The following is a 16600-nucleotide window of genomic DNA, read 5'->3' on the forward strand; positions in this document are numbered from 1 at the left end:
CCGGCAGTCTGGGACAGTTGCATAGTGCATCCGAACAATAATTAGCGTCCTCAAATCGGAACATCACGTGAAAAAATGGAGCTCCTATTGCAGCGCTGGGGTTAAATTTTTACGTCTTGCTTCTACGCACGCCAAAAACTCTCAGTTTTATTCTAATTTGTTTACCTCCCCTTTTGACTATGATTGCTTAAGTAATTAACGATAAAGAGGTTAAACGAAGCAACTGAAAACGGCAATGAAAGTGAATTTTCGCAGTTTGAGCAAAACTGATCGATTTGCATCTTTCGCCAAGTATTCTAAAACCATTTGTATCAGTCCACTATCAATAAACAAAGTTTTGTTTTGAACAAGACTGTCTAGGCCACGCAATTTCCGTGGCTCTATATCCGTTGACAGTTCCTGTATCTGGCTAAGTAAGATATTACACTATATAGTAAACGAATTAACTGACGCAAAGGAACGTAGCCAAAATAAATAAAATCCCAAGTAATTAAAATATCTACTCAGTTCTGAGATAATGTCCCTCACTGAACAAATCTTGACTCTTGAGTGCCAAGCTATCACAGAACTGCGCTTGCTAAGAGTAGTGTCAAAAAAGAAGTAAAAAAACTGACCTTCTTGGAATACGAGTATCGACAAACAAAAAGTAATTTTATTACGGATTAGTAAGAAAATATGCTCATACACCTACCGAACCACGATGCCAGTGTGCGGCCGGGCATTCTAATGTGTCGTTAAAATTTCAGTTCACACATATACTCCAAACAATTTGTTGCAGAAATAGTGTCGGTAGCTGCACATCACACAACTTTTCGTGGCTCGTAAAAACTTCACAGGCTATAAGAAGAGCTGAGAACTTTATATTTTCCGCTCACACTGTCATTCGATTGGCCGTCACGCCTGTCACTTAGTTTGTTAACAACATCTCGTCGCTAGTTGCGCCTAGACCTTCCGGCGGTCTGTATGTTCACTAAAATGACAGCAGCTTCACCGTTGCTAGGCGACAGCTTTCTCCGCGCTGTGGACCAACAAGTTAGCCAACGTCATAGCGCGAAATGTCACTAAGCAACTGTGTGGCATTGATAATTCTGACGTGTAGCTAAGAAATGATATTTTTCATTAACTGATGATGAACATCACTGAATTCAGTGCATGATAAGCCTGTGTAATGACCTTAATTGGTAAACATGAAAATAAGTTATGACTTTCGTATTTGAAATAACACAGTTGTTCTCCAACTTCTACTGCAAGTAATTGTTCACCATCTTTTTTTTTTTTAATTACTTAGGACAGCATGACGAGGGCCACAACGTGGTGTGATTGATACAAGCATCTTTGCTAATAGTGTACGATAACAACAGACAAACGCACGGAAATCTAAACATGGCAGCCAGAAGGGCCCATGGTGTACAAAGAGTCCTTACTAAATTGGAATCGTCGGTTAAGGCCGGTGACTATTATGAAGCTCATCAAATGTACAGGACTTTATATTTTAGGTACTGAAAGACATGGATGTTTGTATCGTCACCGGATTTTGTTGCGTCAAGGAATCAGTGACGATCTAACCTTGTTTATTTACCATAACAAGTAGTCGAATTGTTTGATAGTGAGATGTATACACTGGTGGGCTTTGTTTCAGATACTTAGCGCAGAAAAAATATGAAGAATTGCTTCAGTTGATACACGAGGGTGCTACATGGCTTTTGACAAACGATCAGGTACACACTATTTAAAGTGCAGAGTATGTTTTGATTAGTTGTAGAACTAAAGCCAGTGGTCGTAATAGTGAACACGCAATTTTCTCTATTCAGTTTTTAAGCGATTTGGTCAACACAAACAGAGAGTAAAAGTTAGTATGAATGAAATGTAAGAGGGAGTTAAATTTATTTGGCAACATTTAGCAGTGTGTATATGTGTGTGTGTTGTTTTCATGGTTTTATTGGAATATATTTAATTACATTTTGAAAATGAAGCTATTAATTGTATTAATGCTACAAATAATTTTAACAGATATCACAGCTTGAGCGTATAACACCAAATTTTGTGCTCCTGTTCAGTGTTGGGGTTGTCATTCATTTTGACACATTGTAGGACGCTTGATGGGACATCTTTATTTTTCTTTTGTTTATAGATTTAGGTGGTGCTTTTTAATTGAACATTTATGTTTTGTTGAATTTTCAAGGTATCTACTCAAGGATAACCAATATTTTTACGAATTAGGGTGTATTATTGTTGTTAAATACGTTTTTCAACAGAGACTGTAATAGCTTCATTCTAGAAATAGACAAGAACTTTGGGAGGGTTGGGAAAGAAGTTGCATCCTCTTGTGTAGTGTAATCATTTATTCTGTAGAAATACAATAACATTGTCACACATGCATTAAATATGTCATTGTAGCAAGTGGATATGAATAAAGTGCATTGAATAATGACAGTAATAAACACTGAGTAGGAAATCTGTAATTTTACTTCATTTTTTTCCTTTTGTGTTTTCTAAAAGTGTTATTTACAGTAACACTCGAGATGCTCATGCATGTTTTAGATTGGTGCCTTTCTAGCAGTCGAAAGTATTTGAACATAAAACTTTAATACACTGAGTGAAAGTCACTTAGTGGGCACCCCCTCCCCCTTTGGCATTTTCTGTAGTTTGTGTGTTATACATGTGCACAGTAGGCATCATAGTACTTGTTGGAATCTTATCTATTATCTAATGTACATTATCTTAATTTACCTTGCAGTTTCACTTTTTATGATGAAAAGGGCATTAAATATGATAATTTTGGATAAGTGTAACCTAAATGTAAATATTATCCAATGCTGCAGGCCGTTTTTTTTTTACTACGACCTTTATTTGCCATTCACATTCGTTGCCTTCATCAACTTGCGAGCAAATTGTGATCTTTCAACTTAACCTATGCTACAGATCAGGCAGTTACCACAACCAAGATTTAATGGGATTTGGGGGGAGGTCCAATATTCCACACAGACCACTTTATTAACCCATTAATGTTGGAAAACAGTCTCCTTGGTCAAATAATTTGACGCAGTTAGTGACCTTTCCAAGCTCCTTCATTAGAGGTGCAAAATATATGTTATGGTTATAATTCTGCTTAGAGTTAAAATATGCTATGGATATAAACATTTTGGCTTAATTCTAGTATCATAGAATGGAGCCCATTAAACATGCCCATGCTATGTGTCAGCTTTCACATGTCGGCACATTTGATTGTATATTATTTTTTAAAAATATGGGATCAAGTGACAGACCTATCTGCAGCAGTTTGCCAGCTCGGTATTTCTTTTTTCCCTTTATTGACTGCACCTGATTATCAGTTATTGTATTTACTTTGGTTTATTGTGGTTTTCTTTTTTCTCTTCATAATTATATATTGGGTATGTCTCCTATGGGTTGTCAGTTGTTTTTCTCTTGTGTTTTGGCAGATATTTGCTGATTTGTTTTTGCAACATGTAGCTGGTGTCAGCTCAATCAAATCCTGTTCATCATGTCTCATACAATGCCCGGTGTTGAGGGAAACCGTCAGTTTGTTCCCCATAACCAACAAATTATTTTTAAATCAGAATTTTATGTGCCTGTTTCATAGAGTAGTTTAGTGCATTATTTATGTTATCGATATTTATTACCAGGAACAGCAAAACATGAAGAATAATTAGTACCCCAGCAGCACCTGAGTAACGTGTTTCTGTAGGGTGGTAGCAGTCAGCATGGACCAGGACAGTGCTGTCACTGCTGGAGTACTCATTATTCTTCATGTTTTACTGTTAATACGTATTGCTTAGATGAATATTGCACTAGACTAATCTAGTACTGCTCTGTCGAATGGCACAAAAAATTCCACTTAATAATGATTTTGTTTGTAACATGCTTACCATGTATTGTGAACCTCTGCCAATGTCGTACAGGAAGCGAATATGGGGGGTACTGCTCTTACATGGCAGTACTGGATGCATAACAGCTCTTCATAGAGTGAATCAAGCCACTTCCCTCTGTCGGATAATGGAACTTCCCCTGTTTGCAGTTTAATGGCTCAGTTAACATATTTTTAAACTATACCCTGTAGTGCAATGGGCATATAGTGTAGTAAATGAAGAAATTAACTAAACAAAAAGGAAGCAGAATAAAATAATGTAATTATCCTTGGCAGTTGTCCAGTGTATCATTGATTGATAGGTATTCATTAGGATCTTTGGACTCAGATTTGTAATGAACAATTCTTTTAAAATTAATCACAGGTCAATACAATTTCAGTAAGTAACTTTAATGAATGGTTCTATTTTATTCAATTGTAGATCACAACTAGTCCCCATATGCTCTCACGTGTAACCTCTTTATCTTGTGAGCTCGAAAACATAACTGGATACTGTGTGAAACATTTGTCGTTCAAAGGTGGAGTGAAAAACAGAGGTTATACACAAGGTTCATTGTTTTGTAATACGATTGAGTTATGAACTTCGGTATTATAATAAATATTTCAGTGTTACATAACGAATTGTTTCTTCATTCACTGAATATTTGAATGATATATAGAAAAAATACAATTTGGCTGAGATAAATGTGTAATTTGAAAGCTGAGAAGTTTGTGGCAGGACCATCTCACCTCTTGAAAATGATTTGTGAACTAACTGAAAGTCCAGGTCTTGAAAATCACAAAAATAATAAATGAACAGGCTGACAACCTGTACCACAAAATCTTATATTGTAACAAGCAGCCAATTGAGGTCAACAAAGGTCCACAGTGACAGTTTTATGGGTTGCAATACTTTGCTACAGTGCGTCCCATGCTTGCGCAATAAGATTTAAGTTTGAGGTGAGTTGTCCACTCTAGACGTGGGATTGTCGCACACTGCATCTGATAGCTCACAAAGTACTTAGAGCAGGTTTGCATTATAAACAAGTGGCTCTGTTAACAAACTGGAGATGTGTGGCCTACACGCCTCTGGGACGTTTTTAGATACTTGCTAGTCGGATGTTCTTGGACACTGAAGGCAACAAAATGAAGCTGGCATTTGACTGTAGAATGTGCCTGAACTTGTTCATTCTACTGCTGAATATTTCCTTCCTAGAAGCCTATCACCTGGAAATAACACTAGTATTGATTTTTGACTTTTAGCCTGTCTCACACTGACTTTTGCTGGCTGCTGCTGTGCCAGTGGCATTGGAAAATATAATGTTATCCAAATACACACCTAAGAGAAAAGAAACATGCCATGAAGGAACAATCTGAATGGGATGGAAATATGTAGTTGTTGTTGTGGTCTTCAGTCCTGAGACTGGTTTGATGCAGCTCTCAATGCTACTATATCCTGTGCAATCTTCATCATCTCCCAGTACCTACTGCAGCCTACACCCTTCTGAATCTGCTTAGTGTATTCATCTCTTGGTCTCCCTCTACGATTTTTACCCTCCACACTGCCCTCCAATGCTAAATTTGTGATCCCTTGATGCCTCAAAACATGTCCTACCAACCGATCCCTTCTTCTAGTCAAGTTGTGCCACAAACTCCTCCTCTCCCCAATCCTATTCAATACCTCCTCATTAGTTACGTGATCTACCCACATTATATTCAGCATTCTTCTGTAGCACCACATTTCGAAAGCTTCTGTTCTCCTCTTGTCCAAACTAGTTATCGTCCATGTTTCACTTCCATACATGGCTACACTCCATACAAATACTTTCAGAAACGACTTCCTGACACTTAAATCTATACCCGATGTTAACAAATTTCTCTTCTTCAGAAACGATTTCCTTGCCATTGCCAGTCTACATTTTATATCCTCTCTACTTCGACCATCATCAGTTATTTTACTCCCTAAATAGCAAAACTCCTTTACTACTTTAAGTGTCTCATTTCCTAATCTAATTCCCTCAGCATCACCCGATTTAATTTGACTACATTCCATTATCCTCGTTTTGCTGTTGTTGATGTTCATCTTATATCCTCCTTTCAAGACACTGTCCATTCCGTTCAACTGCTCTTCCAAGTCCTTTGCTGTCTCTGACAGAATTACAATGTCATCGGCAAACCTCAAAGTTTTTACTTCCTCTCCATGAATTTTAATACCTACTCCGAATTTTTCTTTTGTTTCCTTTACTGCTTGCTCAATATACAGATTGAATAACATCGGGGAGAGGGTACAACCCTGTCTCACTCCTTTCCCAACCACTGCTTCCCTTTCATGCCCCTCAACTCTTATAACTGCCATCTGGTTTCTGTACAAATTGTAAATAGCCTTTCGCTCCCTGTATTTTACTCCTGCCACCTTCAGAATGTGAAAGAGAGTATTCCAAAATAAATATGTACATGTGATGATGTATTTGTACAGACAAACAAATGATTACAATTTCAGAAAAAATGGATGTTTTATTTAAGAGAGAGAGCTTTACAAATTGATCAAGTCGGCAGTGCATTGGTCCACCTCTGGCCCATATATAAGCAATTATTCAGCTTGACATTGATTGATAGAGTTGTTGGATGTACTGTGGGATATTGTGCCAAATTCCAGTTGGCACATTAGATTGTCGAAAACCCGAGCTCGCTGGAAGGCCTTGCCCATAATGGTCCAAGTATTCTCAGTTGGGGAGAGATCCGGCGATCCTACTGGCCAAGGTAGGGTTTGGCAAGCATGAAGACTAAAAGTGTAAACTATCACCGTGTATGTAAGGGCATTATCTTGTTGAAATGAAAGCCCAGGATGGCTTGCTATGAAGGGTAACAAAATGGGACATAGAATAGCATTGACGTAACACTGCTGTAAGAGTTCGGCGACAACAGGAGTAGTCCTGCTAAAAAAAAAATGACACCCCAGACCATCACTCTCTCCAGATACGTCTGTGCTTGTCATCGGGTCTCAATTCGAAGTGGGACTCAGCACTGAAGACAATACTACTGCAGTCAATGAGATTCTTGGCTGAAGGTGTGCCTGGAGAGAGCATAACACACAAATGTCAAATCGGATGAACAATAAAGTAAGTGACTCATTTTTAAAATGATGACATTTTAAAGATTTTGTAGAGCTACATCTAAACAAAGCACATTGGTTTCAAATTGCTGAATTGAACCAAGCAAAAGAGGATTTTAACATGGGAAACACTGTACTTTCTCTGGGCTTGTCTGCCGTGCCAACCACGTGGCACATCTCATTGAGTAAATCTGGCACACTTTTTCTCATTTGTATCTGCTTCATGTTTTCAGCATGAACCTGGAAGTCGGCTGCATGTCTGGTTGTACTATATCCATGTACAGCCATCTGTTCCAGCCACAGGCAGTGTCTGAAGATCCTTTCTGTATATAGAAAACTTCGATGTTGCCAAACAAAACAATGGAAGAGATTTTTTTGTCTTCATGTTTTTCTTGAATAACAGAACTTACATTGCAGTATGCTTTTTGTCTTTGTTGCAGTTGACCAGTGGTGCTGATTTATCCATTCTCTTTGTCGATGTTCTTCAAAAGTCTGAGAATGCACCATCTGATGATTATTTTAAGAAACTGTCACGGTAAGCTGAAAGTTAAAAATCTTCACTAAGAATATTATTTTCTAGTACTTGCAAGCCTAGCACTCTCATATTTTATTTTATGTGTCTGTTTGTTATAGTGTAATGCCCTATACTGCCAATAGAAATATGTCCAAGGAAATAATAATATCTCTAGCTTTCACAAAAACAGTTTCTTCCTAGGAGAAAGGAGGAACTGATTGGGGGAACCTCTCAAAACTTCCGAACTGCATATCATGGCCTTCCAAAGTTTAGTGACAGAGAATTGTGTAGGAACCATTAATTGCTATCAGTGAAAATTTCATTAAGCATTCTTTCAGAAACTATTCATGATTTGCTAGTTTTTTGCAGTGTTTATAGCATCAGCACTTGGGGGAGGGGGGGAACTATATCCATATTAATCTCCTTTCATCAGTAAAATATCACACACACACACACACACACACACACACACACACACACACACACACACACACACACACAAAGGAGAAACAAGAAAAAGGTAAGGGCACAAAGTTGGATTTATTTGGGCAACCATATCTTTATAGTTCAGTTGGATGATGACTAATAGCTTAATACAGGACTGTTTCCAGTTGAAACCCTCTGCATCCTGTCAAAGAAATAACATTTGAGCTGTTTTGCAGGGTTTATTGTTACAACATTGTATTCTAATTTACATAAAAGGATGTTGTGATTTACACAGAAAATCTTTAACAGATCACAGAATATACCAGTTACCTGTAATTTGTTCTCTAACAATTGGTATATTTTTGTTGAATGCACAAATAGCTTTCTCAATATTGAAACCATTTAGAAATCCAAACTATATCTTCAACAATGTATTGTGTGTAGTTACATGGTTAAGAAACCCACTTGTATATTATATTTGCTAAAATTTTAACAAATACTGTCACAAATGAAATTGTATGGCAGTTTGATGGTATTTCTTTATCTTCTTTCTTATACACTGCCTTAACTTCAGTGTATTTCAGTAAATCAGTAAATGTTCCAGTGAGCATGACTGATTACACATACAACTTAATATGTTATTAAGCTCAAGAGGACCCACTTTAATTGACTTTGTTGATATATTATCATAACCGCTAGTTGTTTAAAGTATTTTTCTTAGTACATTGGATGATATTCTTATATGTAACACTGTTCATTCAGTAGCCCTATGGTGAGGAGGTATTCAGTGAAATGGAACATACCAAGAGGGGGGGGGGGATGTTAACACTCCTTGAACTAATCACAAGTGAAACAGTCATGGAGGATGTAGAATGAATGAAATTTTAAACATACTTTACTTTTAAAATTTATACGAAATTAACTGTGATACGTAAATATATACTTACTACAGTGCACATGGTAATTCTTAGAATATTATAAGTAGTGATCTTTAAAAGTTTGCATTTCTCACACACATTACATCACAATTCTGAAGAAGTACGGAAGTCAAATATCACATTGAACTCACATTATGTGACGTTGATAAATTATACATACAGATAAATTGGTTCTTATCAGAAATTCATCTGTGAAGTTGGAGGACTTGGCAACTAACAAATCATGTAAGCTCTTCTTACAGTGTATCATAAACTTTTGTATAGTTACTGGCAGTTATTGAAAATGTGTGTTTGTGACTAGTGGACACTTACCTACGTCAAAGTAAGTAATCTTAAGTCTCTATGTAGATTCTTTTTTATTCCTAGTGTTGTTGTAGGTGTGAAAGAATGGTGTATCATTTACAACAAGTGTGATCAGGAAATGAAAATATGCTGAGAGCCAGCAGTTAATGGGATTCTGCATGAGCTTGAATTCACACCACAAATTATTCACATTATGTGCTTTTTGGACTTGGAGAGCTTTGACTTAGCTTGATTGTTTGCACTAAAATAGTATACAGCATGCCATTATACAGTGAAAGTAAGCAATGACAATGAACTGGTTGGAAAGCATTAATGAACATCTGTTGTGCTCTATAGATGAATATCTTAACAGGGATTGTTAGACCAGCTTAAGTAAAAATGTCTGTTAGATTCAGTTTTGACAGCAGTTGAGATGAGGTATTTTGTGCATGATAAATTTATTAAAATTGGATAACAATGTTTCATTCTGCAAGTGTATTAATTCTGTAAATATTAGCAGTTCCAGTTTACTGTAATGTATTCACCTATTTTGACAACCTGACAAGTGATCAGGATAGTGAGTATTGTATTCAAATGTTTTATGTTTTTATGTTCTGGTTCCAGTTTCTGACATGTTCCACATCCACAAGAATTATTTCATTTTTGGGTCTATGGAACAAAAACTGAATCTAATCTAATCTTAATTAATTAACAGTTCTGTTCTACTATCCTCTACAACTATATTTGTGTCAGCAAAACTACTGCAACCCACATCCATTGAGTCTGCCTACTGTATTTCAAGCCTTGGTTTCCCCTCTGCTGTTATCACTCCCCCATGTAGACATACACTTGCTAAACATAGATTTATATTCTAATTTCTGTTTTTCCAAAAAGCTTTTCTTGCTTCGCAAGGTTTTTAAATGTTATACAATACGGGAAGTTTTTAACGATGTGGATGATAAGAAGCGATGTGAAGTTGGATTGCAACATTCACTCCTCTCACACATCGGTTGACTTACTTGTTACATACAGTCGATCTTCTTCTCTGGATTGCCTGCTATGTCGACCTCCAAAAACTTCTTCTCCGAAGAATACTGCTGGTTAAAAGGAATTTATGACTCTCTCTCTACTTTTGAAATAATTTAGTACTCGAGGAATACTTTTAGTTCAGTCCTGGTGTATTTCGACTTCCATGAATAACGTATTCACCATTTCTCACATGAGTATTTGAATGTTCACAAGTCAACCGATTTGTCTTGCGTTAGAATCTATAAAATACATCTCCAATAAAGTTGGTTTAACAACCACATAATTTATGAACTTGTCTTGCCTCTAGCGAGTACTGTACGTTAAGTACTTAAGTCTATAATCAGTTGTTCATTTTTCTCTAACAACAATCACAGTCACTAAAACAGCAAAGAATACTGCATAATTACTTCTTGTTCTTCCAATACAGCTTCCGTGGTGCAAGCGGCAAACACTTGTCGATGCTGTTCGACCATTGCGCCTACCTTGTTCTTGTGACTCCTTTCCAGCCTGCACACACATACATGTGCTGCACAGTATGTATGTTCTCACACACTTATTTTTAAAATATTGTATGTTCGAGGCGGTAGAAGGGCGAGTGGTTCTAGAATTTACGCTGAAATTCTTGAATCACTACGAATTATGGAACCAGGTTCAACTCGGTTTCTGAACCAAGATGAAAATTGATGTCCAGTCAACAACATTTATGCAATCAGCCCTTAAGTGTCTCATTTCCTAAACTAATTCCCTCAGCCTCACCTAATTTAATTAGACTACATTCCATTACCATTGGTTTACTTTTGTTGATCTTCACTTTTAACCTCTTTCCAAGACATCCCATTCAACTGATTTTTCTCTCTCTGACAGAATTGTAATGCTATCAACAAACATCAACATTTTTAATTCACCTCCCTAAATTATAATCCACTTACCAAATTTGTCCGTGGTGTCCTTTATTACTTGCTCAGTATACAGACTAAATAAGATCAAGGAGGGGCCCTTCTCAACTATTGCTTCCCTTTATTGCTGCTGTGTGAGTTCTGTACGAGTTGTGGATAACCTTTTGCCCTGTGAGTGTTATCCCTGCTACCTTAAGAATTCTATAGAGTATATTTCAGTCAATATTGTCAAAAGCTTTCTCTGATCCTTTAAACACTATAAATATGGGTTTGTGTTTCTTAAATATTTCTTTTATGATCAATCAGAGGATCAGCATTGTTTCGCATTTTCCTACTTTTCTCTTGTAAGCAAACAGATCTTCCCCAAGGTCAGCTTACACCAGTACTGTAAATAATGAGTCTCAGTATTCTGCAACCATGACTTATTAAACTTGCAGTTTGATAATATTCACACCTTTAAGCATATTCCTGGTTTGGAATTTGAATAATTATGTTGTTCACAAAGTCTGGTGACATTTACTCTTTCTCATGTATTTTGCACACCATGTGCAATAATTTTTCATGGCTGGCTTCAAATTAAAAAAAGAGAGAGCAAATAATAGACTATGTGTGATAGAAGATGTGAAGGAGAGTTTAGCGAAAATTTTTCTTCGTTTGAAAATCTTTGCAGATGCCTCTTTAGTACATTACATTCTGCACAGAAATTAGAGTCATCTTAGATTTAAAAATCTAGTCAGTTGTTGTGCTTCATTTCTGACTGTAACACTATTCGGCGTAAGAATAATACGAATATAAACATGACATGATATGTATATTCTTCCGCGTTTTCTGTTGTCTCACTCTAGTTTCGTGGCAGACAGGATTTAAATGAGATAGCAGCAAACACGAAAGAATACATGGCAAAATGTTTATATTCATATTATTCTTATGGTGAAGAGAATACTGCATGTGATTCGCAATTCATAAAAGTTCCTATTAGCAACCATCTCTTGTCACAAGTAGGAAAAAATTCGGAACGTAGAGTTGGCCATATTGACAAACATACCAAACAGTCTTCTCAGTCGGATTTTCGTAGTACATTGAAAGGCTGCTACATTCAAAGATGAACAATACGGAATTTGTATTTACTTCGTTGGATAATGTATGAAAATCCACTGGTCGAAACTCGGGACGGAGGAAAAAAATCTCGTCTTCCACCTTAATTTATTTACTGACGCAGAGGTTTTGACGCCAGTATTTATCTTTGTGCCTATAAAGCATGCCTCTGTAGCGCTACATATATTCGATGGCAGAAGTTAATTGTGGCGGCACCTACCAACATTTTACAGAACTTCCGCTTACTTTGCACTTGATTCTAAGCCGCAGGCGGCTTTTTGGATTACAAAAACTGGAAAAAAAGTGCGGCTTAGATTCGAGTAAATACGGTAAATGTTCACTGAAGTGCATGATGTGATTCACAAATACTGAAGGTAGACAATTCATACTGTTTGTAACAGACTTTGAGTTCTAGCAGATGAACCGAACACGAGATGAATTGCAGTGAACCTCAGAATTCAGCTGTGCACTGAGCTGTAGTAAAGAGTTTGAGAGTGTCCAAAACCCTTATCCAGAGTCATAACAGGTGATGAATTTTGGGTCTGTAGTTATGACCCTGAAATGAAGCAACAGTCGTCATAATGGGAAGTGCCATCTTCTTCAAGGCCGAAAAAAGCAAGACAGGTTCACAGCAACAGGAAGTCAGTGCTGATCATTTTTTTGATATACGGAAAATAGTGCATAAGGAGTGTGTTCCACCTGGTCAGACTGTCAGTGGGTAGTTAAACTGCAAGGTTGTGAGATGACTGAGGGGAAAAGTTTGGTGGAAATGGCCAGAGTTGTTGAAAAACAGAGACTGATTGGAACATCATGACAATGCACCTGTGCACATGTGTCTCATTTAGAAGGAATTTGTGGTCAAAACAACATAGCAATCTACATGGATACTCTGCAAATCACATTTAAGTGCCTGGCAGAGGATTCATCAATCCACCTTCACAATTCTCTACTATTCCAATCGCATACAGTGTGCGAAAGAACAAACACCTATATCTTTCTGTGTGAGCTCTGATTTCCCTTATTTTATTATGATGATCATTTCTCCCTACGTAGGTTGGTGTCAACAAAATATTTTCGCGTTTAGAGGAGAAAGTTAGTGATGGAAATTTCATGAGAAGATACTGCCGCAACAAAAAAGCCTTTGTTTTAATTATGTCCTCCCCCATACCGTGTATGATTTCAGTTACGCTCTCTCCCCTGTTTTGCGATAATACAAAACACGCTGCCCTTCTTCTACTTTTTGGATGTACTTCATCAGCCCTATCTGGTATGGATCCCACACCGCACAGCAGTAATCTGAAAGAGGACGGATAAGCGTAGTGTAGGCAACGTCTTTAGTAGTTCTGGTACATTTTCTAAGTGTCCTGCCAATAAAATGCAGTCTTTGGTTAGCCTTCCCCACAACATTTTCTAAGTGTTCCTTTCATTTTAAGTTATTTGTAATTGTAATTCTTAGGTATTTAGTTGAATTTACAGCCTTTAGAGTTGACTGATTTATTGTGTAACCAAAGTTTAATGGATTCCTTTTTGTACTCATGTGGATGATCTCACACTTTTCATTATTTAGTGTCAATTGCCAATTTTCGTACCATACGGGTATCTTTTCTGAATCGTTTCGCAATTTGTCGTGACCTTCTGATGACTTTATTAGTCAATAAATGAGAGCATCATCTGCAAACAACCTAAGATGGCTGCTCAGATTGCCTCCCAAATTGTTTGTCTAGATAAGGAGCAGCAAAGGGCCTATAACACTATGTTGGGAACACCAGAAATCGCTTCTGTTTTACTCGATGACTTCCCATCAATTAGTACGAACTGTGACCTCTCTGACAGAAAATCACAAATCCAGTCACATAAATGAGATGAAATTCCATAACTACAAGCCACCTGTGTGGTGCAGTGTCAAAAGCCTTCCGGAAATCCAGAAATACGAAATCAATTTGAAATACCTTGTCAATGGTACTCAACACTTCGTGTGAGTAAAGAGCTAGTTGTGTTTCACAAGAACAACGTTTTTTAAATCCGTTCCGACTGTGTGTCAATAGACCGTTTTCTTCAAGGTAATTCATAATTTTTGAACACAACATATGTTCCAAATCCTGCTGCATATCGATGTTAATGATATGGGCCTGTAATTTAGTGGATTACTTCTACCATCTTTCTTGAATTTGGTGTGACCTGTGCAACTTTCCAGGCTTTAGGTATGAATCTTTCATCAAACGGACAGTTGTATATGATTGTTAAGTATGGAGCTATTGTATCAGTGTACTCTGAAAGGAACGTAACTGGTATACAATCTGGACCGTAAGACTTGCTTTTGTTAAGTGATGTAAGTTGCTTTGTTACTCCGAGGATATCTACTTCTATATTACTCATGTTGGCAGCTCTTCTTGATTTGAATTCTGGAATATTTACTTCTTTTTCTTTGGTGAAGGAGTTTCAGAAGGCTGTGTTCAGCAAATCTGCTTTGGCAGCACTGTCTTTGATAGTATCTCCATTGCTATCGTGCAGAGAAGACATTGTGTTTTTCCACTAGCATTCTTCACACACGACCAGAATGTTTTTGGATTTCCTGCCAGATTTTGAGACAAAGTTTCGTTGTGGAAAGTTTTATAAGCATCTCTCATTGAAGTCCACGCTAAATTACAAGCATCTGTAGAAGACCGCCAATCTTGGGGATTTTGCATCTGTTTAATTTTGGCATGTTTGTTTTGTTGTTTCTGTAACAGTGTTCTGACTCATTTTGTGTGCCAAGGAGGATCAGCTCCATTGTTTGTTAATTAACTTGGTATAAATTTCTTAATTGCTGCCGATATTATTTCTTTAATTCAAGCCATATCTGGTCTACACTTACATTGTTAATTTGGAAGGAGGGAGATTGTCACTCAGGAAGGTGTCAAGTGAATTTTTATCTGCTTTTTCGAATAGGTATATTTTTCATTTATTTTTGGAGGATTTGGGAGTTACAATCCTCAGCCTCACTACGACAACCTTGTGTTCACTAATCTCTGTATCCGTTTTGATGCTCGTTATTAGCTCAGGATTATTTGTTTCTAAGAGATGAAGTGTGTTTTCACAACCGTGTACTATTTGTGTGGGTTCATGAACTGACTGCTCGAAATAATTTTCAGAGAATGCATTTAGCACATTTTTGGATGATGTTTTGTGCATACCTCCAGAATTAAACGTGTATTTTCACTCACATAACAAGGTTAAATTGAAGTCACCACCAAATATAATTGTATGAGTCGGCATGTGTTTGAAATCAAACTCAAGTTTTCTTTGAACCTTTCAGCAGTTGTATCATCTGAATTGGGAGGTCGCTAATAGGATCCAGTTATTTTATTCTGGTTGCCAAGAATGACCTGTGCCCATACTGTTGTTGTTGTGGTCTTCAGTCCTGAGACTGGTTTGATGCAGCTCTCCATGCTACTCTATCCTGTGCAAGATTCTTCATCTCCCAGTACCTACTGCAACCTACATCCTTCTGAATCTGCTTAGTTATTCATCTCTTGGTCTCCCTCTACGATTTTTACCCTCCACGCTGCCCTCCAATACTAAATTTGTGATCCCTTGATGCTTCAGAACATGTCCTACCAACCGATCCCGTCTTCTGGTCAAGTTGTGCCACAAACTACTCTTCTCCCCAATCCTATTCAGTACTTCCTCATTAGTTGTGTGATCTACCCATCTAATCTTCAGCATTCTTCTGTAGCACCACATTTCGAAAGCTTCTATTCTCTTCTTGTCCAAACTATTTATCGTCCATGTTTCACTTCCATACATGGCTACACTCCATACAAATACTTTCAGAAATGACTTCCTGACACTTAAATCTATACTCGACGTTAACAAATTTCTCTTCTTCAGAAACGCTTTCCTTGCCATTGCCAGTCTACATTTTATACCTTCTCTACTTCGACCATCATCAGTGCCCATACTAACCCACAGGAACTATCTGCTTCAGTTTCATGACAAGGTAAACTACTTCTAACGGCCTACTCAGCAGACCTAGCCCCGTGTGACTTCTACCTGTTTCTGAAGGTGAAAATCGCATTGAAGTGGTGATGTTATAACTTGATTGAAGACATCCAAATGGAATTGCAGCATGGCCTGAACACCTTCACCCTGTGGACTTCCAGGAGTGCTTCCAGAAATGGGAACAATGCTGGGATTATTGCGTACATGCCCAAGGTGCCTACTTTGAGGGTATTTGGATATTAGGACATTTTACAGTGAAATTCTCAGATACTTTGGGTCGCACTTCATACAGTTAATTGTAAATAGACATTATGGCAAGTTCCTTTGTCACTGTGGCTTTAAAGCAGCACATCCTGTTTACATATTCTTAGTAGCATTGCACAAAAACCCAATACTATTTAGATTTCACTATTTTACAGTGGTAAATAATTATGTACGTGGCTGGAGAGCAAAAACATACAG

At 37.4% G+C, this 16600-nt stretch overlaps 1 protein-coding gene across 1 annotated transcript in view; it reads left to right on the forward strand.

The window, feature by feature from the left end:
* Positions 1-1338: 1338 nt before the first annotated feature.
* Positions 1339-16600, forward strand: part of LOC124595854 (Golgi to ER traffic protein 4 homolog) — a 67763-nt gene continuing 52501 nt past the window's right edge. Inside the window, exons 1-3 of the mRNA XM_047134760.1 lie at positions 1339-1496; positions 1640-1718; positions 7418-7512. Of these exons, the coding sequence (XP_046990716.1) occupies positions 1384-1496; positions 1640-1718; positions 7418-7512 (287 nt within the window). The 5' untranslated portion in view covers positions 1339-1383. The remainder of the gene's footprint in view (positions 1497-1639; positions 1719-7417; positions 7513-16600) is intronic.

This window comes from Schistocerca americana, chromosome 2, assembly GCF_021461395.2.
Source record: "Schistocerca americana isolate TAMUIC-IGC-003095 chromosome 2, iqSchAmer2.1, whole genome shotgun sequence".
NCBI classification, from domain to species: Eukaryota; Metazoa; Arthropoda; class Insecta; order Orthoptera; family Acrididae; genus Schistocerca; species Schistocerca americana.